The sequence below is a fragment of the Nestor notabilis genome, unplaced genomic scaffold (assembly GCF_000696875.1).
Source record: "Nestor notabilis isolate BGI_N333 unplaced genomic scaffold, ASM69687v1 scaffold12196, whole genome shotgun sequence".
Lineage (NCBI taxonomy): Eukaryota > Metazoa > Chordata > Aves > Psittaciformes > Psittacidae > Nestor > Nestor notabilis.
The window spans coordinates 26,429-51,373 of NW_009931511.1; the positions used below are offsets into that span (position 1 = coordinate 26,429).

The window sequence follows — 24,945 nt, forward strand, 5'->3', positions numbered from 1 at the left end:
CTTAGGGACCATAATATACTGAGGTATTAAAGGAACAGTGTCTTTTATCTATTGTGGAGGAAGGAAGCATAGCAATGAGACATATGTAATATATACAATTAAAAGCAAGTCCCAGAAGAGACCAAAATCAATTGAAGTCTGGGTTTTTTTTCCTTATACTGTTAAAATTACAAGAAAGAACCAAAAATATAATCTGCCACAAAAATACGCTCCATCACCTGGAAAAGCTGGACATTCAACTCTATTTTAAGCTGAATTTTTCCCCACATCCTATGAAACAAGCACTGTTCAATCACAGACCATGTACTCATTCACTGCCAGTCTAACTGAGGTTTACCTTGTCCTCCACTCTGTTCAGCCTGGCACCAATCGTGTTATTCCCTCGATCCTTGCTTTTTTCTATGGAACAAGAAACATTTTCAAATTAATGTATGGTGGTATAACAAAATAGCACCAAGCCACAACAGGGTGTGTTTAACTAGCCCACCAACACAGTGTAACTGAACACCTTTACCAGGCTGATAACTCTATTCCTTAAAAGCAGCTTTTTGTTTCTTTTTATAGCATTTGCCCAAGCCATGGCTTTTAATAGCCCTTCAATTTTGGGCACTTTCAACCTTAGTTTTTAGGCTTTAACCTAGGAGAATGAAACTGCTCCCAGTTTAGTTAATGTTTTAATTGCCATTTAAAAACAATCTGCCACTATGCAAAAGACTCTAGAGCCAAGTTGAACAATGCATCTGGTAACATTTTGTCTCCCCCCCCCCCGTAAACTACACAGAAACATGAGTTTGAAGACATTAACCAAGCGTTTTCATTAGCCAGACTCGTTGCAAACAAGCTTAGTACTTTGTGCTCCCTTCAAAGCTATCAAAGCACTATGTGAATATTACTGATTTCATAAGAACTCTGTAGTCATAACACACCATTTAACTGAAAATATGGCAAGCCCCAGGGAGACTAGAGCAAACGTTCCGAAAAGTGCAGTGAAAGCAGAAAGTGCACTTTTAAAAAGTATCTAAATAAGAACAAGCCTATTTTAAAGGTGTTGATGATTAAATGCTGCTGTGGATGCCTAAGCTTCAAACCACAATGGGTTGGCACTGTTTAAAAATTTGGCAACAAAATAAAAAGTATTTTAACAAGTATCGTCTATTGATCATAACTTAACCAGATTAACTTTAGACACATCCTTCATATTAACATACCTGACACAGATATAAAAAGAGATGGCTTCCCTATGGATTGGTCCAACCTGTAAAACAAAAAGAATCATTTTAGTTTTTATCAGCCTGAACCAGAATCTTCACTTTCTCTAGCTTTTCACAAGCAAGCAAAGTGAAGTTCAAGTTTGTACTGTAAGCGAAGGAGATGCTTTGGGCTAAGTATAGTTTGAAATTGTAAAAATGATAATAACAAAATGGGGTTAGACTTAGATTGGTCTTTAGCTTCTTCTAGCATCCCATTGTTTTTCCACACAAACAGCACTGCTTCCTCTTTTCCATGTTCTTCTGCAGCTTACTTGTTGCATTCGTCATCTCTTAGTTTGCTCTTAAGTGCAATTCTACTAGAGCATGCGACAGTATTTCACTCTGTACATATATCATACAGACCCTAGCATATAGGGATTGCAGTGTGCAGTCAAAGCTAGCAGGGACTGAGGCAATACATGTAAATATAATGAAACCTGGAAGTCCCAATAATCAGATGTTTATGCTCTTTTCTTTCCTGTGTGAAAAGAAAACTTTACTTGAATTCCATTATGTATTCCATAACTTTGCAGAGTCCTACCAATATGGCACCTGTAACCCTGCCAGTTTTTGACCCCCAGCCCCAATCACTGACCTATTTACAAACATCCTTTTGCTGGTCTTTATGGGTACAGACACAGAACTTCATGGACATACCTCCTCTGTAATTCCTTGATTCGCACCATCAGGTTGAGGTGACCCTGAGAATACTGCTCAATAACATCTCGGACATCATAGGGCTTTCTAGCTTGCTGTAAAATAAAAACCAAAACACATGCCCTTAAGACACAAGGATGTAGGAACAGTCTATAGTAACACAGATTTTTTTTTCCCAAGAGTAAACAGTAAGTTCTTTTAACCCTTTTAACACTGTCTAAACATCCAAAATATTTTTATTGTTGCCATGACCATACATTTTTGTGGGATAATTATGACAGTTCTGATTTCATCCACCTTTTTGTAACTGCAGGTTTATGTGCCTTTCAAGATTATCCACTGAATTTGAAGCCAAAAAAGTATAGCTGGCACTTTGCTCAGAAGTTTGTGGTCACTCTGGTTTCTTCTGAAATACAGTTCATACTCCTCGGCCACCGAACAGTAAAGAGGCCTTTCACAAATGCAAACCCTTATTCTCAGTCAGCAGCAAGACAGTTGGGGTTCTCAGTTCAACTCTTGCCATGGGAAAGTTAAAGGCAAAGTCCTGGCTGAAGGCGCAGGACTGATTTCCTCTTCCAGAAAGACTGACTGGGCTTTCAGATCTAGTGGGAAATACTGTGAAAATATTGGTGAAAAGAATGACCAGGGAGAAAGCCTTGTGTCTGTAATTTGCATTTCACACATGGGAAAGCCTTCATCTGACCTATTACTAATAAACCCACTTTTGTGTAGTATTAAAGACCATAATTTTAACTAATAAACACCAAACCTAACTGCAAAGCAAGTGAAGTGTAGTGACAAATTAAAAATATCTTAATCCTACATCTAGAAATTAGAGTCCAGTCAATGCCAGTGCTACATATAAGAAGCTGAAATGAGGCTCTAACACTACACAGGAGAGAGGATTGGGGTGTAAACTTCACACGTAAGACTGAACAGTAACACTTGAACTTACAAGTAGGTAGAAACCTTTCTCTTAAATATCCTAATCAAATCAGTCAAACAATACAGAAACAACAAATGACATGCCAGCTGGGTGAGGGAGGTGATTTCCCTTCCCTACTCCACTCTCGTGAGACGTCACTTGGACTATTGTGATTAGCTTTGGGGTCCTCGGCACAGAAAAGAGATGGACCTGCCAGAGCGGGTCCAGAGGATGGCCAAAAAAGATGATCAGAGGGCTGAAGAATCTCTCCTATAAGGAAAGGTGAGAGATCTGGGCTTGTTCAGCTTGGAGAAGAGCAAACTCCAGGGAGACCATATTGTGGCCTTTCAGTACTTAAAGGGGGCTTATAAGAAATACGGGAAGAGACTTTTTAGTAAGGCCTGTTGTAATAGGACAAGGGATAATGGTATTAAACTAAAAGAGGGGAGATTCAGACCTCATATAAGGAAGACGTTTTTTTACAATCAGGGTAGTGAAACACTCCAACAGGTTGCCCAGAGAAGTGATAGATGCCCCATCCCTGGAAACATTCAGGGTCAGGCTGGACAGGGCTCTGAGCAACCTGCTTTAGTTGAAGATGTCCCGGGTCATTGCTGGGGCTTTGGACCATATGACCTTTAAAAGTCCCTTCCAACACAAACCATTCTATAATTCTATCTTTCTGACTCTATAGATACCTTGTATATAATTTTCAAGGTTTGGTAGAAACCTTGGTAGCACCGAGTTACAACTTTTCCTTTCTAGCATCTTTGGAGAACAAGGAAAAGAGTTTATGGTGGTAGCTTCTAACATACCCTCTTTAAGGACTCAAATTTTGTCATCTATACATCAAAAGCAGGAGATGTCTCTACACTGCTTAACCTTATTTCACACGCTCCAGGTTTTCGTTAATTCCATGTCACAAATACTGTGTTTTTAAGCAAAAGGAAAGAGGGATACAATATAAAAACAAGGCTGTGGCTCCTTCATGCAGTCCCCAGCGCCTGCCTGGGAGGTAGCTCCCACATTTTAGGAATTATTACTTTAATAATATTGCTCATCAAACAAATTGTATTTCAGCCTGCCAGATTCCCTATAGCTGACAGCAAACCTTGGGTGATTGTGAGATACTCTCTATTGGAAGGCTAAACAGCAAAGGGAATCACTTTAATTTAACCAAAAAGCACACAGAGTTCCCAAGAATCCTGTCTGCTTATACAGATACAAATTATAACTAACATCCACAAAGAAATCCAGTTCAACGATGGCATAAGCCTGTAAGTCTTTCTGTGGGCTAGTACCGTAAACGTGATATTAAAAAAAAAAGAAAAAGAAAAAGAATTATTGGATTATATTTGTACTAAAAATAAGCAAGAGAGAAATCTGCAAGATCAGCTTGAAAACTCCAGGCTCAGAAAAGCTGTTCAGTAAGAATAAAGACTCAGAGCTTTCTCCTGCTGTCCTTGTACTCCGATGCAGGCGTCTGATGGTAGAAGGAGCAGGGATGTGCCTGCCTGTTTTTCATTTACTGAGCTGCTTTTTTCTCTTTAAAACAAGAACTAAAAAAATGGAGTAAATAGAATTTATGAATGAAGCTTCATTTCTGAGTAGGATAGGGTACTTAACAGGCAGTACTAATTATTCTGTAATTACTTCATATTGAACTCTGATCCTTTGAGAGAAAATACTCTTGATGTTAACAACATGTTAATTTTTGTAAAAGGAAAAAAAAACCTGGAGCAGGAAACAGATGAGTATTGAAGAAAAAAAGTAGAAGCCAGCCCCTCAGCTTTCCTTAATGTCTTCTCTTCTTTACTTTCGTCCCTCTGCTAATTAACCAATACTAATGGAAAAAATCTTCTTAAATGAGTTAAAATTTTCCCTGATAACATACAAAAGTTTGCAAAAAGCACAGAAACCAGCACCAAATATAAAATGTGAACCACTAGCCTCTGCTGTTCCCTAGTATCTGCATGCACAGGAAGGCAGACCCAGGAAAGGGAGAGGGGAATCCGTGCAAGGGGAATTTCTGGGAAATGTAACCAAGTAACAGTCAAATAAAATGGGTAGAACAACCTTTGAAACACAGGACACTGAACTACACTGTTTGGTACAGCCCAGTGTGGAGATTAGAAAAAATTACACATACAATTCATGATTCATACCATGACAAATGAATTACCTCAGATGATGAATTATAAGATTCTAAATGCAAGATTTTCCAGTGAAATTATAGCAAAACTGGCAACAGTTACTCATGTCATCAGTGGAACTGCAATCTGTATTTTTAGTTTGTGTTATGTATAGAATATTTGCCATGGTGAAAAACATGAGTTTAAAACATATTTTAGAAGGAAACTGGTTTACCCAACAGGAAGAATTTACATGGAAAGATGAAAAAATAAATAATTTCTAAATGACAATGGGAAATCAGATCAAATCATCTGGATCTGTGATGGATATCACAGTTGTATCCATGTGCATAAGCCCTAAGATATTTAGAAACTTTGCTAATTGGAAGACAAAGGTTATTTACACATGAATTCAGCTAGTGGAATTAACTGAGTATGGTGATTTTCTTTCTGAAATTCAGTTGTAAGGTTAGACTATGCCAAAGACATCTGATTTACAATTAGTATATGAAATTCATTTTTGGTAGGTGGGGTAAACAACGCTTAGAAAACCATTAATTTCTAAGTACTGTTTTCCCTGTAATCTACAGAACCCTTCCTGAACTGTGAGCCATTCACCTTAACCAATGCATAGGAATTGTGTTAACTAGTAGAATATGATCTTTCCTACACAATTTGAAACAGTCCGAAAGACTTTAGAAGAGCATAAACACATCCATAAAAAAGGCATTAATCCTTTATAATATTATGCCTGGTTCTTATGCGGGCACCATCATGTGGACTATGTTCAAACCTGGACTTAAAAATAGAGATAAATTTCTGCCATTCTTTTAAAGATGAAATGATGCCCAAGTGTGATGTTTCACAAAGAATTGCTTTTCATGTCCTGTGAGATTTCTTTGTACCCCTGTTTGGCTTCTCTTTATTTATTTTATTTATTTATTTTTTAAACAGGAAGGCTCTGGTTTCTAACTGGCTTTTGTCCTTCTGGTGCCATCATCCCTTGTTATTAATTGATATCCTAAGTGTATCCAGGCAAATTTAGGCATACAGGTGTATCCTGCAGATAGCTTGTATAGTTTGAGAACCATGCTGGGTTCATGCTGGGATCTATTTTGCAAAATTTTCCTCTTCCTCCCCTTCTTCCTATGCTTTCCCTTCCCAAAAGCTTCAGAGGCATCTCTAAAAAATACTCTTTTTAATTGCTGGCCTTGCTTAGTGTTCCAGCTAATTTTAAGCATGAGTAGTACAATGTAATTCAGCTGAATTTCCCTCACCCGCTTTCCCTCCCAAAAGTTGTAGAAAAATAAAAAAAAACCAAAACAAAACTGAATTTTCTTTTAGGAAGATACATTTTACATAACCACAAAAAGATTAGAAGGCAAGCATCTACCAGAAACCAGCTATGTGGACCTCTTCAGTGCTGGAAGATACATTTTAAAAATGCATTTTCTGCTTCACCTTGATTTCAGATAGTGCACTGGACTGGTTATTAGAAACTGTATAGTCATTATTTGGCACATGTTTAAACATTTTGATTTCTTATGACTACTTTATGTGCATACAATAGAACAAAGCAGATTTACAACATACTTTTGAGGAAAGAATAATGAGTGGTTATCTCTTAATTACAGGAGAAATTTTCAAAAGCACCTTGTGGCTTGAATTTCAAGGTGACTTTGTGCGTTAAGTTACTTAGATACTTTTGAAAACTGTGCCTTTGCTGCTCTCCAAATTTTTTAATACTCGGTCATAACCTTGAATTCAGAAATTACGGAGAAGTATCATATATCCCCCATATGTTCCCATTGGGAAATTCTGCTTCTGACAGAAACAGCAGGAGTTGTTGTCACTTGTGTGCAGGAGTGACATGAGATACATTCCATTTCAACCTATCTGGCATTTTTAGTTCTTTACTAACTGCTAATATTGATAGCTCAGGAAGAAGAAAGACTACTAAAGAAGGACGAGAGACAACCTTGTTGAGGAATTTTGCAGATGGCCAGGTCCAGGTCTTTTGCAGATGTGAAAGTGAGTGTACAACTGAGAAGCCAGATTAGCAACTGGGATACCGAGTACAAACAAGTTTAAAGTACGAACTGAATGGTCCCATTCTATTCAGTCAAACACTTTTTCAGCTTCTATCAAATCATCTGCCGCAGGGGAGTTCCGTTTATTTGCCAGGTGGATAATGTTGCACACAGTGTTCAGGCATTTTCAGAATCTGGTTTAGACAAATACAACTTGGGAGGTAGATATATAACGTGTAGATTTCTTGTTTCTAAGCAGTTTAGTTAATACCATGGCAAATATTTTATGATCTAAATTTATGAGAGGAATGATTCAGTAATTACCATGGAGCAAAGGATCACAGTAAGGTCTTAGAATGAGAATAAATTAAAGTTTAATGGAATTGGCCACATTCAGGCAGTTTTTCACTGAACAGGAGTGGACACACCACTGGAACAGGCCATGTCCCTTGACAAGTTACAAGTGCTGGCCAGCAAGTGTTAAGGAGCTTCTCAACAAAATAACTATAATAATTACTTTCAAGTAGTCCAGCCATTGTGCCTTTCTTAATTTTACTTTAATAAAAATAACAGGTGAAATGGACTAGCAGAAACTTTCTGAAAGTTCTCTTTCCAAGAAAAATCTGGACATGGGAGATTTCAGCCTAAATGGTGACAGTCTGAATACACTATACAGGACTGAAACAAATTCTGAAAAGCTCAGGCAACCTTAGCTGTTATTTAGCTCATTAATTTTAATAAAAATAAAAAGATTTTAATTAGAAAATTGCTAAAGGATTCAGGCAGCCCTTCTAAATTTCAATGAAGAAGTCAGAATCATGAAGTAGCAGCAAGCATAGCCTTAAAGAAACAATGACGGTTTTGACTGTTAGACATCATCATCTTTTTGATTCTAAAACTGCACCCTTTAAACTGGGTAGGAAAAAGGACACCCTCCCTTTTTTTGGGATCTAGATGAAGGGTGGAAAAGCTTTTTAGTCTATTGTAAGCAGTAGTGGTGAGGTCATATATGAAAAAGGATGTGTGCAGTTAAGTCCCTTTCTTTCTTTGCATTTTTCAGTTGTGAAGCTCTCTGGAGATTGACCCTTATTAATTAATTCTAAGTAAAGTGATATATTTCTTACATATATATATTCACCTGGTTTAAATCAAGCTGAAGGCTGTTGACACGTGTTTTTACTGGATTAATGAAATTGATTTAGAAACCACATTCTTAGAAAGTTTGCAGCCAGAATTTTTTATTGAGACCAGGCAACAAGGTTAATGAACTACTGTTAAATGCTTACGGTATTGCAATATTACAGCAAGTGAAGTGGCACACAGGAAACATCTGACAGCGAGGGCTAGAGGAGTAAAGAGAGTCAGTATGTCACAATCTGGGAAGGAGCTCTCTTACCTATGCAGATGGGGGGAAGGGAAAAGGAAAGAGAAACCTTCTAATACACTAACAAATTTCCACGCTGGTTTCTTATCAGGACTTCATTATCATGGGGTAAGAGACAGAAACAAGGCTGAGGTAGTATTTTAATCTCTAATCCCACTGACTCGGCATGACAGTAACACACAGCTCAGAATTAATGGAGACATATGAGAATGTTTGCACTGGGAGAAAGAGACAGTGATAACAGAGGGTCAAGGGTCAAGTCCATTAGCAGAAAATAACATTTTAATTCAGACTGCATTTCAGGAGTTTAGCCTATTTCCAGTGCATCCACAGTTGACTAACCTGCTACTAAACAACCACTCTATTGAAGGTGGGAGAGAATAGTGGGTGTAGTTCACCATTACTGAAATGAATTGTGTTAGTCTCTCTTAAGTTTCTGAAAGCAGCAATGAATCAGGAGAATAAAAGGGTTTATTTAGAAAAGGAGCTTTCTATTCACAACTCACCTGAAACTTTTTCTTTGCCACAAAATACTGCATCCTACGAATCACTTTAATTGCAGCGCGGTGGTGTTCTCGCAGCCTGTGGGAAAAACGAGGAAGGTGAGTGGGGTGAAAGAGCATCTCCATCCAGACAATAAGTATAACAGTCTGCAGGAAATGCTTCACTAACACGTGAATGTGTAATGTAAGTAGTTGCGATTCAGCCTGGGAGCACAACACACTATTATGTTGACTTTCCCCACCTTTTAAGTAGGCTATAAAAATCCAGGATTTTATCTGACCTATGCTAAGGTTTGCATACATTTCACAGTAAAATGAGGTGTCCACATAACCTCCACCTATGTCTAAGCAAATCTCCATCCATCTTTCCCAGTTTCATTTCCACAAAAAAACACCAAACCCAAAGCTATCAATTTTCTGCGTATTCAGCCATGCACAGCTTTTACATGCAATCACTTTAGAAATCCACTTTTTGGGGGTTTTATGGATGCTTCCCCCTTCCCACCCTCCCCGAGTCCTGTACAATATATTTCTTCACTTACATGAATTTTTTAAAAACCATTTTAAAAGAACATTGTAAAGATTTTTGAGTCATTGACTGCTAAGCACTCCAAATGATCTCGTGGTAGCTGGATGCAACATCTACATGCAGATGTATCCCAAAACTGAACTGCAAGTGTATATGGAGACAAAATAATCTGAAAGGTCTTTAAACAAATATATTTCCCCTTCATGCCATGCATATGAACTGAAAACACAATTGAAAATTATTAATTTGTTCTTTGTAGTTTAAAGAAATTTTCATAGAATCTGACTTTTTTTAAACATTAAGAGCAACAAATACAATTTCTTTTAAAGCTTGCAAAATTATATATTTTCCTTAACATTAAAATAGCAAATCAAATGTTTAAGCTGTGCCAATGACTTATTCTACTTGCTCATTCTATTATTCTTATCAAAACATGATATTATTGCACAATATTTATTTCCTTTTTAAATACACAAACATATGGTACTTCCAACTGTCATCCCAAATTTCTAGTGATGGCTTTGGGGAAGTAGCAGTAAAAGCAGAGTTAGATATTCCAGATGTTTTCATAGAATCATAGAATAGTCCAGCAACTTGAGATGTCACCAGGTAGTGCTTTCTGTCTGTACTGAACCTGACAACTGTCATACTCCTTATGGGATAGAAAAGACATATTTAAGTTCTGTACAGGCTTGTATCTTTGGTATGATATAGCATGATATAACCCAAACCTCTTCAGTAACATATAAGCTGGAACTTTGGTGAGTATTTGTGCATTTCCTCAGGACAAATTTCCCCAGCAAACAGAAGTTCTGCCTATGCAAATGGTGGATGTCTGTCCTCTGAAGGGTATGACAAATGCAGCTGGGGCATTCTTTTTTTTTTAAACTCACACTTTTTACTGGGAAAATAGCTTTCTGCAAAGCCAAAGGCAGGACCAAAAAAAGCTCTCGTTTTCTACTTGTAGACACTGTCTCTCAGGTGGTTTCTTTCTGTTACAGAAATTGTTCTGATTTAGCAATGACAAGAAAGATTACTTTGTCTGGATACAGCGTAAAATACGGTTGCTGTTCAAACTAATAACATACAGCTTTTCACCACAGGTCTACAGATCACTAAGACTGAGTGCATTTATATAAAGTGACTTTACCTCAATAACTATGTACCGATCCATGAATCTGCAGCTGGATCTATACAGGAGGCCCTTCCCTCTTAACATCTTACTGAGGTGTCTCAGAGAGACACCCTGTAGATCCCTGCTCCTGCAGATCTGACTGCAGCATCATCGTTCATGTTACATAAATGTAAATCCACTCCTCCTAACTGGGATCACTGCCCATTTGGATTGAGTCACAGTGAACGCAGTTAAGTCATGGTGTCTCTGTTCTGTGAGGCCTTGCTGCATCACTCTGCTGCTAGGGACAAGGAGGACTTCCCCAAAAAACAAAGGAAATAAAGTGTTTGGGGTTTTAAAGTTCTGCTTCACAGAGTTGGGAGCCCAAAAAGATAAACTATTTTATTTGGCATTGAATATCTAAGGTGTGAGATTTTAACTGTCATGCAGCTATACATCCTATACATAAATACACACAAAAACATCTTATGACAAATAGAAATAAATTTCAATTGCAATAAAACTGCTTGTAGTATTTTGGTTTGTGCTTCATTTCTCTAGGGTGTTCTTCACAGTCCATTATTTCTGAGTAAAATATTTTATTTTGGGACAGCTAGTAAAGCACACCAAATCCCTCATTCTCTACCTAGATGATAAGTCTCATCTATAAGCAAGACGGCTGGATAATGAAAGTGATATTCACCATTCAGTGAAATAACAAAAGTATACCACCAGAATGATTTTCCAATGGAGCTATTTTACATCAGTCATTGCTCAGTGCTAACATGAATTTCCACGCCAGGAGGGAAAGTTAATATTCTCATTTTATTCCTTCCCAGCTCCAGTAGGAATCCTGACAGTAAACTTGCTTCTGCTTATGCTGTAAAATCTACTTCTGCACAACAGGCTGTCTTGATTCCCCAAGATTAAATGCTTCTGCGATGAGGGAAGGGAATAAAGGATTTAATTAGTAGCCAAGGTTATGATTCATGGTTGTTTGATCTCTTTTGCAAACTGGTAACGAATGCTTTAGTAAATTGAGAGCTTAACCATTAACTGGTGATATTTGTTTGTTCAGCCACTTGTGACATCTCTGAATTCGGGTTACAGAATGGCTTTCTGCAACCTCTGGGGACATATGGCATGCTTAGATGCCAGATAGCCACTCAATACATTACTGTCCTCCTCACAGCAAGAGTTTCATGAATACTTTTTTTAGGAGTGTGGCAGGAAATGAGATCATCTGAGAGTGCTTACAGACCACAGCAGCACACCTTGGCTGTGCATGCAGCCCCACAGCGAGCGGGAGACGCCCTTTGGACAAGTACTGCTCTGCAAAGCGAGCCTCCAACGGCAATTGCCTCTCTCAGCCTCTGTGGAAGGGGTTTTTGGGGACTGTGGGGATACTCTGGAGAGCCGCCTGCTTCAGCATAGCTGTGGGAGCTATGCTGTCTGCAATTAAAGTCTCTCATTTTTACACATTTGGTTTTGCCTAACTTTGGGAGAAAGCTTGTTTGACAAGTGCATTAGCAACAGGGGCAGCAGACAAGGGGTTTGCCCTTTTGCTAACAAAGCTATTTTTCTCTACTGAGAGTTCATGGGGATTTGAGCCTCACTCTTACAGTACCGATTAATGCCATGACAACTTACATCCAAAGATACTTGCCAATCACCATTTGAGTGATTCCAATAACCATTAGCATATTACTTTCAAAAATAAAGTAGTTTGTATACCTGTAAAACCAAGCTAAAGATTACAGCTTTCAATACTAAACATCATCTCAGCCAGCATCTCTCCAAAGAAAAATTGCCAATAGCTTTTCTTTTGGCTACCAGCAATTGTCTTTTTCAATATAAATAGACATCAAGATCACCTTGAACACAGCACATACTATGTGACACTTTCTGTGGACTTAAAACTCATAGAATCAGGTCGTGAAGCAGCCAGTGAAGCCACAACATTGCCATAACTCATGGGAATGATCCAGAAGGATATAACAACTCATCAACAACAGAAAACTATCCAAGTGCTAACAGGGTCAATAGTGTCATACAAACCTATATTATTTTTAGATATAAACTGGGTTTGCTTTATTTGTGCACGGAAAAGTAACCTCTTGTGGATGCAGGCACTCCTCAAAGTGTAAGAAATGAGAATTAAAAAAACCCCTGGCAATAAAATACAATGGATTGAGCACTCACATGACAAAAGAAAGCCTGACAGAATAAAATTAGTAGAAGCCATAAGTTTTTCCTGCCTCCTTTTGTTATTAGAATACTTAACCTACAGGAAGTCATTTGAAGAAAATACAATCTCTTCATTAGTCCATCAGAAATCTGGACTGGAATTTCACACGATTTGGAAAAAAAGCATGCTGAAGAACTTTAAGTAATTTTACACACATTCTCGTTTGGTTGGAAAGTTGTTAAACATTTATAAATGTCCCACACTATTTTAACATGGCCATTTGTTCATATATTTGCAATATTGTTCATTTTTCACAACACAGCTAGGCAAAACCCCAATACATTTCCCAAAGTGTGGCTCATTCCCTGCACTTACTGACAGCCACAATGAATGTCACCAGCTTCAGCCAGCACCCAACTGCCTCTTTCCTGAAAGGGGACCTGGAAGGCCACCAGAAGAATGCTTTTTGGGACTAAGGCTAAGATTTTTGATTACAAAAAACATGTGGCTTTCCAAAAAAAGGAAGTAAGCGATTGCATACTTTGGTAGTTTTTGTTTCAAGAAAATGAAAACTTTTTTTTTTTTTTAAATGAGGTTTTACAAGATTTATCTCTATTCTGAAATACACAGTTCTTTCATTCAAAAACAAGAAAGGAAAACCAATTACCAATTAGAGATATTTACTATCCTTATATCAAATCTCTAGTAATGCCATTAGAAGTTCGTTCCCCTTTTCATCTCAGGAAGGTGTTCTACATATTGGTTTAGTGTTAACAGAAATATTAAAGCAACAAGACAGAGGAAAGGTGGTGCTGATTTCCTATTTATAACACTTGCTTTTTTGTTCATTTGCAGAACATTTTATTATCAGGACCATAATGTCTGGCACAGACCTCCCAGCATACATGGACACTGATATTATCAGAGTTAAAAGGTCAACGCTATCTATTCAGAATGAGTTCAACAAGAATGAAAACTTAGTAGAAGAGAGTCACAGTTTTATATCATCTTTTACAAAATGCCCATTTCTCAGTAAACCTAACACTGATTTGAAGTCAAGCTCAGTTTTCAAACATATTTAAATTCTCTGCAGTCATCTTAAATTTCTGACTTAGGAGAGAGCTAAAGTATTAAGAAAGAAGGCTGATGTCAGTTGGCCTGAAGTTTTTGGCACTAATCATTATTTAGACTTGAACTTTATCTTTAACACATCAGATTTTAATAATATGTTGTGCATGTTAACTGAAGTATTTTTTCCATTCAGGCACTGAAAAGCATTCCTTGTCACAGGATCTCGTGGACGAGACTCAGAATAACTACATTAAGCCATTTCATTAGTGCATTTAACTCTAATGAAATCTTTCATTGTTAGTCCTCCAGGCACTTTTGGTATAGAATTTGCTGTGGCTCAAGGTTATTCTGTCATTCCCTGCCCATTAGAGTTGATGGGATTCTCTTCATACTGGGTAACATTTTAGATGTGGTAAACTGGAAAGGATTAGGTTGCATTGCTGTGTATTCTGTAATAGGAAATCATAGAATCATCTAGGTTGGAAAAGACTTTTAAGATCATCAAGTCCAACCATTACCCTTGGACTGCCAAGTCCACCACGAAACCATGTCACTGAGGGCCTCCACATTGCAAAAATCTACACAATTTTTGAACACTTCCAGGCATGGTGACTACCCTGGGCAGCCTGTTCCAACACCTGACCACCCTCTCGCTGAAGACATTTTTCCTAATATCCAGTCTAAACCTCGCCTGGCACAGCTTGAGGCCATTTCCTCTTGTCCTATCACTTGCAACTTGGGAGAAGAGACTGACCCCAACTCACTGCAATCTCCTTTCAGGTAGTTGTAGAGAGCGGTAAGGTCCCCCCTGAGCCTTCTCCACACTAAACAACCCCAGTGCTCTCAGCTGTTCCTCATAAGACATATTCTCCAGACCCTTCACCAGTTTTGTTGCCCTTCTCTGGACCTGCTTGGTTTGCGGATTTTTAAGAAACACGCAAAGAAAAATAAGTTTAAAAACTAACATTGCCTTTGGAGGATTTTGATGTTTTAGTATCTTCAGTTAATAATAAAAATTGTAAGAAATGTTTTAAAAAAGAAAAAAAAATCATGTAGGTTTTTCATAGTCATGCGACTGGAGCATGGTATGTAACTGAAGGAAGCAGTTGGAAAGGTGCAGCCCCTCCATGGGTCAGGCAGCTCAACAACCACAACTCAGAGCATGATGTGACCTCCCCAGCTCTCAGCTGCATCTCAGCAGAGATGTAACACTGGCGTACAGCTGGAGAAAGGCACACGTGCTTACTGCAGCACGGCACTGGGGCTTTTCTCCTGTTTTGGGAGCCTTCATGCAGTGATGGCAGCTGGTGGGAAACCTGATCAGCCACAGTTGGCAGGGCAGAAAGAATCCCAGGCTCTGCACTGGTGGCCTGAGAGAGGTGTCCAGGGGGTGGTGGGGAAGCAGGAGGTGGGGGTTCATATAGAAAGGGGAAAACAAGCTTTAGTGATCTGACTTGTTTCAGGCAATAAGAGCAATATGAGACCCAGGAAAATAGACCATATGAGTCTAGTTCTGTAAAATATATTCTTATCAAGGCAATCTGAAATGAATATTTAAATGCAAGCCTGAGAAAGGAAAGAACCATTGCTCTTCTGACTTTTAGCTAGCACAGATAAAAATAATAGCTGCCATGTGGATCAGCAAGTGATGGGATGAACTGCAGAAGTTTTTAGAAGCTGTTTTTCTGATAGGGAACACAAGTCTCCCAAGGGGCTTGGCCTCATAACTCGCCTGAGTACAAACTCTCTAATATCTATACTGCTGCACAACAACTATATTGCTGTAACTCAACATAGATCATTTTACAAGTATTTATGTGATACTGGGAGACTGGACACAGGGTAAGGAAAGTAAACACACCATTAAAAGCAAAGTTTTCAAGCATGCTGACTCTCTACTCCATTCCCAGTTGTCGCTCTATTCCTCAGCATGTCCTGACAAACAAAACAAAAATCAGTTTCCACATAAGAGGTTCCAGAATAGCTAAACAGCATAGGATTTTGGAGTGCAATGCTCAAATTTGTCCAACTTATCTTAGGGAAAATATTCCAACACCTAAGCATGTCTAGAACCATGAGAAATTGCTGTAGCTAGAATAAAGATCATGCATACATTTTCAGAACTAATGGTATGGTGGGGCAAACAGATGTAGCATCAAGAGATTTCCTTCGTGATCTGCCCACAATGATGCTAGCAAGGAACATAATCCTTACTATCAAAATTTGTGTTGAAATCAGGAAAGAGCATGAGATTTTCTATATATCCTAAATTGCCTTTGCTGCATATTTTCACAATTCTGTTTTTCTTATGTCTATTACAAGTGTATGAAGGGCTGCACAAAGGACATGGGGAAAAAATACGAAGAAAAAATTGGCTTTGAAAGGGACTGTAATACCCTGTAGAGAAAGCAGGAAAAATACATAAGCCAGTTCCCATTTTGTCAGAATTGGCTATTGTTCCCCAACTGTGGTGATATCATTAACAAATACCAACTGATATCGATACCCATATCAAATCACAGTGAACCTTTATTCAGCTCTTCACTCTCCACATCTTGTTGAGTCAGAAGGCAGTTGCTTTTTTACATGGTTTCAAGGCCAGGAAATTTGAAAGTAACTAGACACAAATGAGATCACAGATAAGTAAATAATAATGCATGGCACTATCTTACAGACATAGTCTGACACATTAAACTCCTTTTCTAAAGCAGTTGAAGACAGAACACAACAGAGCTGCAGTTCAGTGCACACAGAAAGCCATGGACATTGTTATTTTGCAGCATCTGAGTAAAAGCAACCTCTTCAGATTAAAAAATTATTTTTTTGTAGAGCTTTTAACTTATGGTTCCAAATTATACATAGACATGCAGGGCTACAATCAGTGACACTAGGAAGAAATAACCATATTGCCTATGGTTACTTGCCTCTATTGTTGGCCTATTAAAATTGTAATAACTTTTGAATATTAAACTGGCTGATGTTACACTACTTTGTTATGCTCAAGAAGCTGTTAACACTATACAGTAGCTCTTTGTTGTATTCATTGTGGGGAGTTACAAGACCACTGCAAACACAAGGCTGAGTTTGGCTTCTCTCTTTCATTAAATTGCATTGCCCAGAATATGTGTCAGATACAACCTGTACACAAAATATCTAATGTTATATGTGATAAAAAAGCATACTGAGCATATGAAAAGCATTATGATCAACTTATTAAGAATTCTTAATTACTTGTTTCCACTCTACATAATACTTTAACCATGTTAATTTAATGTATGCTGTATCCTACATCTTCATTAAGACTCATCACGTAATAGTACTAATAACATCCCATTTAACCTTTTGTTTTGAGACAACAGAAATAATCTTTAATTTAGGTCAACTGCTGATACAGTTCATAAGGGATCCATGGAAGGTCAAAACAATATTGCGTTGCTACTTATTTAACTTTACACAATGACTTCAGCCAGAACCTTCTTCAGTTTTCCCCTGCATCTCAGTAATATGTGTATTTTTAAATAATGGTGAACACAGAAAAAAAAAAAAAAGTATTTTTTTCTTTGTAAAACCAGCCATAGTCAAGATGTTAGATTCACTCATACACCCTCACAAGCTCAGGCTATTCTATTCTGGCAAAGTAGGTAAATCAAGAGAGTATCTCAGCTGTTCAACACAACTGGGTCATTACATCGTTGTGACTGACAAAATAAAGCAGCTCTCCTGTTGTAGAGACAGGAATTACAGCAGGAAAAAATATCTGAAAGGAAAAGGCCATTGACCTGAATAGCAATATTTACATTACCAGAATCAGTGATAATACTATTTCAGAAATCCTAACATTTTCTATGTTGTTTTTTACTACAGAGATGGTCAGCAAATTCTCCTGCCAGTTGATAATGACAAAGAAAAGATGGAAATTGCTGCTGTGAAGCTGTTTCTAAGCACTATAGGCTGAAATCATACCATATCAATACTTCTTCCCTCCCCCCAACCAAGTCAAATGAAAAACACGAGGCCAAATTCTGTGCTGATTTACACCACGAGACACTAAGAAGGACTGGAAGCTGATGGACTGTTAGGTCACCATGGCTTCTGGCCTGCCATCTCTGTAGGGACTCTGCTTGTAACTTACACAGAATGATATAAGTAAGTGTCTGCTCACAGCTGCACTTTTTAGGGGTTGTATCCTCCAAAACTAAAATGATAAAAGACTATAAACATAAGGGTGTTGCCACAGTTTGTGTTAGCTGCAATGAAAAGCATGGCAAACCTTGAACAGATAGCGTTAGGACAAGATTTCATTTCCCACGTTGATGCCATCACTTCAGAAGAAAAAAGCAGTTACGAATGTAGTTCAAACCTCCACTTTTTGCAACTGGAAGCATTCTCAAGGATTTGTTATTTTACAATGGTGGAGAAACACATAGGATTTCAACTTGTGGAGAACAGCCTTTTCCTATAAATCACAGAGCGTAATCTGAAACCTAGAAACAGCACAGGGGCTCACATTTATGGATTTAAAACAGATGAAGAGCAAGCATACTCTTAACCCTTTCCCCATAATTTCTTTCCAGTACAAAATGAAAATGAATATGCAAGGTCAGAACAGAAATTAGCCTGGTAAAAATCAAGGTGCATACAATTCTGTAAGCACCAAAACCTTCATCTCTTCAACTGACTTCCCGAAGGACACAAGCATAGAATTATTCCAAAGCAAAACACTGTAAAACTGTTAAAGCATAATCCACTACTCGTGCTGTTTTTTCGTCCACTTTTATTGAAGCAGTTTATTTTGTTGAGATTAGGATCTCTCTTGGAGAGCAAGACCTGGCAAACAGAGACATCTGATTTTGAGTATCAGGCTATCTTTCACTGGAAAAGAAGTAACGAGCAGCCTGTTGTCTCACCATACGGTTGTAAGCGCCTTAATCAGGCAATAGGAGAACTAATACTAACACATTAATGATATTTTCTCGTTAGAAATATGTAAGAGCATTAAAATTATATAAAGAGTATTTATTTATTATCTTTTAAAATCCAAAACCATTTCTCTATTGTTTTAGCCTCTCTTATGGATCATTGGACAAAAAAAACCCAAAACCCAGCATAGTTCAAACTTGAATCCTAAGATGCAGCTATTTTTTTTTTTTTTGCCTTTTTTTTTTCTTCTAATAAAAACAAAAAATCCACAGTGTAAAAGAATGGTTTGGAATATCAACATTGCCAAGAGGCATTAGTCTATACTTGTCAGGGTCAGAGTTCTAGTACTTCCAGAAATTCTCTTAGATATGTGACACAATGGTATGATTAAAAACAGAAATGGCTTGGACTGAAATAAAGTATGATGGTACATCATGTTAAATTTCTACACCAATGTGATATTTTAGAGCAAACCCTAAACCAACCAACTCAGGACAGTTGAAAGGAGAAGAGGAAAGATAATTTTAAGCTTACTGCAAGATCACTCATCTGCACACACAGTATTTGCTTGAGGTAATCCAGCCTCTGCCCCTTTAATGGCTGCAGCTCAGTGAATCACAGAATCATAGAATCATAGACTGGTTTGGGTTTGAAGGGGCCTTAGAGCTCATCTAGTTACAACCCCCCTGCATGGGCAAGTATATCTTCCATTAGACCAGGTTGCTCCAAGCCCCGTCCAACCTGGCCTTGAACACTGCCAGGGATGGGGCACTGCTACAGCTTCTCTGGGCAACCTGTGCCAGTGCCTCAGCACCCTCACAGGAAAGAGCTTCTTCCTACTATCTAATATAAATCTACCTTCTTTCAGCCTAAAGCCATTATCCCTTGGCCCTGTCACTACACTCCTTTGTTAAACATCCCTCTCCAGCTTTCTTGTAGGCCCCGTTTAGGTTCTGGAAGGCTGCTCTAAGGTCTCCCCTGAGCTGCCTTCTCTTCTCCAGGCTGAACAACCCCAGCTCTCTCAGCCTGTCTTCACAGGATAGGTGCTCCAGCCCTTTGATCATCTTTGTGGCCCTCCTCTAGACTCATTTCAACAGAACAACATCCTTCAGATACTGGGGGCCCCAGAGCTGAATGCAGTACTCCAGGTGGGGCCTCACGAGAGCAGAAGAGAGGGGAAGAATCATCTCTCTCAACCTGCTGGCCATCCTCTTTGATGCAGCCCAGGATATGGTTGGCTATCTGGCCTACAAGTGCACATTGCCAGGTGATAACTGAGCTTCTTGTCAACTAACAGGCCCAAGCGCTTAAGTGGCACTTTTGTCCACGTCTCCTGATGAAAAGCAAGGTTGTTTTTGTACTTCACTGAAAAGGTTGCAATTCATAGGAAAAATGTCACTAAAGGAGCAATGATGGGCACCTGAATCTTTTTCAAGTGAAGAAGTAGCTACCTGAGAACATTAGAAAACGCAGCATAGAAATCAATTTAACCTTAGCTACTGTGCAAGTTGTGGGAGCATCCAAAAAATGCAGTCATGACTAAAATGGTTACAACAATCAGAGAGACAACCTAAAAAGATCTCAGTCCTTTTGAAATAACTTGCTAAAACTGTTTTATGTAATTTTACTTGCAAAGAAAGATTTGGGGAAAACAGACTGTAACAGAATTTATGTTATTAGCACAATTCTCTCTTATGACCAACATTTGATACATCAAATCATGTGCTAGCAAATCTCAAAAACTGTAATAATCACCAGGACTTTTTTTTACATATATAATTTAAAATGAAGGCTTTTTCACAAACTCATACTTTGTGGAAAATCTAAGATTAGACCCTCAACTGTTTTACCTTTATCCTATTATCACTACAGCTTTTTAAGGAGACTTCAGTAAGTTTGAATTCACACACACACATGAACTTACACACTTGGTTAGCATATCGAGGGATCAGTAGAAACTTGAAAAAGTTGTATATATGTAAAAATATTTAAGATAGAAAGTGAAGATTATATATTGAGGAGAATTCTAGATACACACATCCTGTGTTCGTATTTTTTGTATTGAAAATCTGATCTGAAACATCCAAGTTCTTTTCAATCTAATAGTTAAGGAATATGCTTTTATGCATGTTATTACTATTGCAAAAAGACACGGGAAATTTTATGAGCTGATATGCTGGAGACAGAAACTGGCTGGGACTAACTACTCTGGTATGTGAACTCTATTTCTTTCTGTGGCTTCAAAGCATCAGAACAGCTCAACCACTTATTTTTTGGCCTAGAATTATTCTCTAGTAAGTTAGGTATGGAAAATAGCATGTGTTTTAATTACTTTCTCAATTCAGAAACAGTTAGCAAGCCTGTTGTACCTTTCAACTTAAGTTCCTTTACATAGAAAAAAATATCCTGCTTAATATTCCTATCTCATTGTGTAAATATGTGGTGATGTTTACACAATGATTTACAGTTGAGAACTTTGTTAAGAATATAAGTGTACTTTGTAACTTTAAAGTTTTGCAACACATACTTCTACAAAGCAGTACTTCCTCGATAAGGGTTGAGCATTAGCTCAACTACACTCAGCATAGCAGATGGAAGTCTCTTGATCCTGGCCAGTTTTAGGCAGGCTCTATTTACTCAACATTTATTTCAGTGGTATCAATACAGTCAAGGAACCCAGTATTCAAGAACTAATATGATCATGTGTTTCTCTTGGCAGTATCAGCACAGAGAAAGCTAAATGGAAATGAAAACTAAACTGCCAACCTCCAGAACAGTGACTACAATCCAGGAGGGGCAATTATTTGAGAGAACATGCTAATAGTGGAATTAAGAATGGCTCAACATTGCTAGCATTTGTATTATACATCTCTGAGAAGCAGGAGATTCCCAACTCAAGATTATCATCCATCATCCCAGAAAACACATGACAAACATTGTTTAGGAAAGTGGAGAAATACCTTGCTTGGAATTAAAACTACTGTCATAATTTCCTTTTCTAAGGTGAGATATTAGACACGTATATTTCTATATACACACACACACACAGAGCTCTCACTTTCAAGTGTCTTAGCTGCAAAAGAGGTAAAATCAGCAGCAGTCAGCCAAACCCTCAGCTGGTTCATATCTAAGCTCCACTGATTTAATTAGATAGACAATCCTGAAAATCTTATTTTAGACAGCACTGCATCAGGGTCTCTTTTCTCCATGCCACTGTGAACCAGCTTTCTTCTCTGGGTACTTTCCGTCACACTAGCTCCCGGCCTCTCTCTTCTCCTCTGACTTTCCAAGTATCTTTTTCTCCACTTTGTTTTCTGCAGTTGTCCTATGGTTCTATCAGTCATAAGTTACCTATCCACACTTCTATAGACCTTCATAGACTCCTGTGACTCTATCAAATGTCATGGGTGTCTTCATTCTGCCTGCCATTTCTTAGTATTTGTGAAAACATGTTTCCACATTTCCTTCCTTGCCATCTTTGTACCAACCAATACTGCTATAGAAGTTTTTTATATTTCTCCTTATTCTCTGGCTGCACAGCATCTCTTCAAAATTGGACAAAATTCAGAGGACATATCCCTCAAGATACGAGGAGCACAGATGCTAAATAGGAACATCACGAAATTGGGCTTTCAAAGCAGTTATTAATTTTGCAACTGAATTTTCTGTGTTAAACTAGTGTACAATGCCACCCTCAGATGAAAAGCAGAGAGTTGACCTGACAGTTTACATTATTCAGATATTTAATGTCAGTTTTTATTATTACAACCCTGCTCACTTTGGAGTTGGAAAACAATTAGGACTTTTGAAATGATGCTGAAAAGCACAGGAGTAGGCATGGCCTTACTGAGTCTCTTGTACAGCTTTCCATGTAGGTTTAACACTGCTTGCGTTCCTCCCTGGCTTGGATGGAAAGAGAAAGCAAGCCAAGTGTATTCCACCTGTGGATGGTGCAGTCTCACCTAAGCCAGGCTCTGAAGCTGTATTTGCTCTTCCTCCTCATATTCCCTTTATATTCATAATATTTTCCTTTTCTTCCAGTTTACAAAAGCATACTCTCAGGGAATCAACCTACCAAGACCTTAATGAGAGCCTGAATAACACCACAGGTATTTGTGCAAACAGGTAATTACGAGGATGTAGGCTTTTCCACATTCAAAAGTACAAGTGCATGGGATATTTTCCCCTTTTCTTTTCCCCTACGTATTTTTATTACTCAAGTTTTGCAAGGCAGAAGAAAGAACAACCACTTGAAGAAAATCAAAGTTGCCTTTTCTCACAGCACTTCTGAGTTTGTATTGATTTTCCTGGAGATTTGCTGACGAACAATTCATGTGTGCTGAATTCCACTTAAAAATCTTATTAAATATCCTATAGCAAGCAACTACCTGGTTATCATATGAATTAATGTCACATCATTAATGCTGTTTTAAATGTGAATCAACAGTGTGGTCAGAATGCAATTTAAAACAAGCTGATAAATTGTTTAAAATTCATCCAAAACCAGAGAAATCGCAAACAAATTTGGGTAATGAAGTAGGTGACTGCAGGCAGAGATACTCCACCCTGGAGTGCTATAATGGGAAGCTGTGAAAAATTGATGTTTGCTGGCTTATGCAAAAAGGCAGAGCCAGGCAGAGCCAGCTCCCTGTGGGCAGAAAATGCCTGATGACAGCGTGCATGACACAGTGACTCTGTTGTTCATTTCAGAGGTCAGGGACTCAGGGATGACTTTTTTTCAAGCTAGGCCTGATGTCTTTTGGCAAGCAGCTCTGTAGAGCTGTGACTGCTGCTCATCCCATGGGCAATTTATTCCTGTAGCAATGCCAGTGTGAGACCTACAAAAGGTCTTATCTCTTTAAGAATAGCACGGCTTAATGTGCAAGGCAAACGTCCTTTTTGCAAGTAACTGAGAATTTCAGCCTCTAACACTTGTTAGTAACATCAGATTTTTTTAAACATACTAAATAAATTCCTAAAGATGCAGACAGACAACTAACTAGAAAACACTTAAGCAAATCCTGTTGATTACCCATCTGCCTCAAAGTTGCCTTATACCTATAAAAGTCTGGTCTTCAATTGAATCAGAAATCATTTCACTTAATCTCAGGCCAAACCAGAAACAAATGGCTTGGCTTTTGGAAAACTGGTGAACTTTTCACATTTGAAAAGGCTTAAATACCTTTTGTTCATACTATTTTTTCTTTTTGCAAGCCAAGACCTAAAGCACAGATGATGAAATGCCACAATAAAGAACATTTTCACAGAATTTCCAGTCTGAATTGGAAGCAGGAAAAAACAAACCAACAAAAAATCAGCTCAAATTCTTTTCCCACAGGACTTTCATGACCCACTTTGAAAACTCACAAGATTTGGATGAGTCTGAGAGACTCCATATGAGGCAATCTTTACTCAAATCTCTGAATGTTTATCCACTGCTAATTTTATTGAGAAGACCAAGGTGACATTGCTCTCTATAATGGATTACCAATTTGTTGTGTTACCAGATGGCCTCTGCCTAGGTTTAAGTCTAAATATACCTACCTATACATTCCTCTCTATTTTCTAAGTTTAAATATTGTTCTTTTTTGAACAATATTTATATGTGCTGTCTGTGTGTACATATAGATAAGCCAGATAGAGCAACAACAAAAAAATTATTGATATTTGTATAATTAGGTGACTAACATTGGATTTGAACTGGTTTGGGTTTGTTTGGGTTTGGTTTTTTTCTTCATGTAATTCCCTTTTTCTCTGGTGGTATGGAATGCCCTGAAATGTTTTATCCTACACAGCAGACTGTACTAGCTGCTGCTTCCCAAGGACACATTTTTACCAAGCTATTAGGACAATTGTTGGGTTGCAGTCAGTCCTAAAGTAAAGGCCAAACACAGTAAATAATCTTCCATATCAGAATGTTCTCCAAATCTGGGCTGACGTGAATGCTGTTACGATGTTTATTACTGAACAGCAACTGCAGGGTCCTTGAAAAGTACTTGCAACTTAGGATACACATTCAGATAAAATTAAAGTGCTAATGAGCTAAAGACAATTTTTATAGTACAAAGTGTTGTCCCAAAGTTTGTTTTTTATTTACTACTTGAAATTATTAAAGCAAAGCACTATAAAGGTTTACCTTCAGTTACAATGATGGTCATTTCTTAAATAATTATAGTTAATCACACATTAAACTATGTCCAAACTATATCTGGACAGTCCTTTACCATATAGACTACTTAAGT

General features: G+C 38.0%; 1 protein-coding gene across 1 annotated transcript; it reads right to left on the reverse strand.

The window, feature by feature from the left end:
- Nucleotides 1-337: 337 nt before the first annotated feature.
- Nucleotides 338-10,696, reverse strand: LOC104406837 (potassium voltage-gated channel subfamily KQT member 1-like; the record flags this gene model as incomplete). Its single annotated transcript, XM_010015941.1, has 5 exons — nt 10,635-10,696; nt 8,885-8,960; nt 1,908-2,002; nt 1,209-1,255; nt 338-399 (listed from the first exon to the last, which is right to left on the reverse strand). Coding segments are annotated over exons 1-5 (342 nt in total), but the record flags the coding sequence as incomplete, so codon positions are not given.
- Between the last annotated feature and the right edge of the window lie 14,249 nt (nt 10,697-24,945).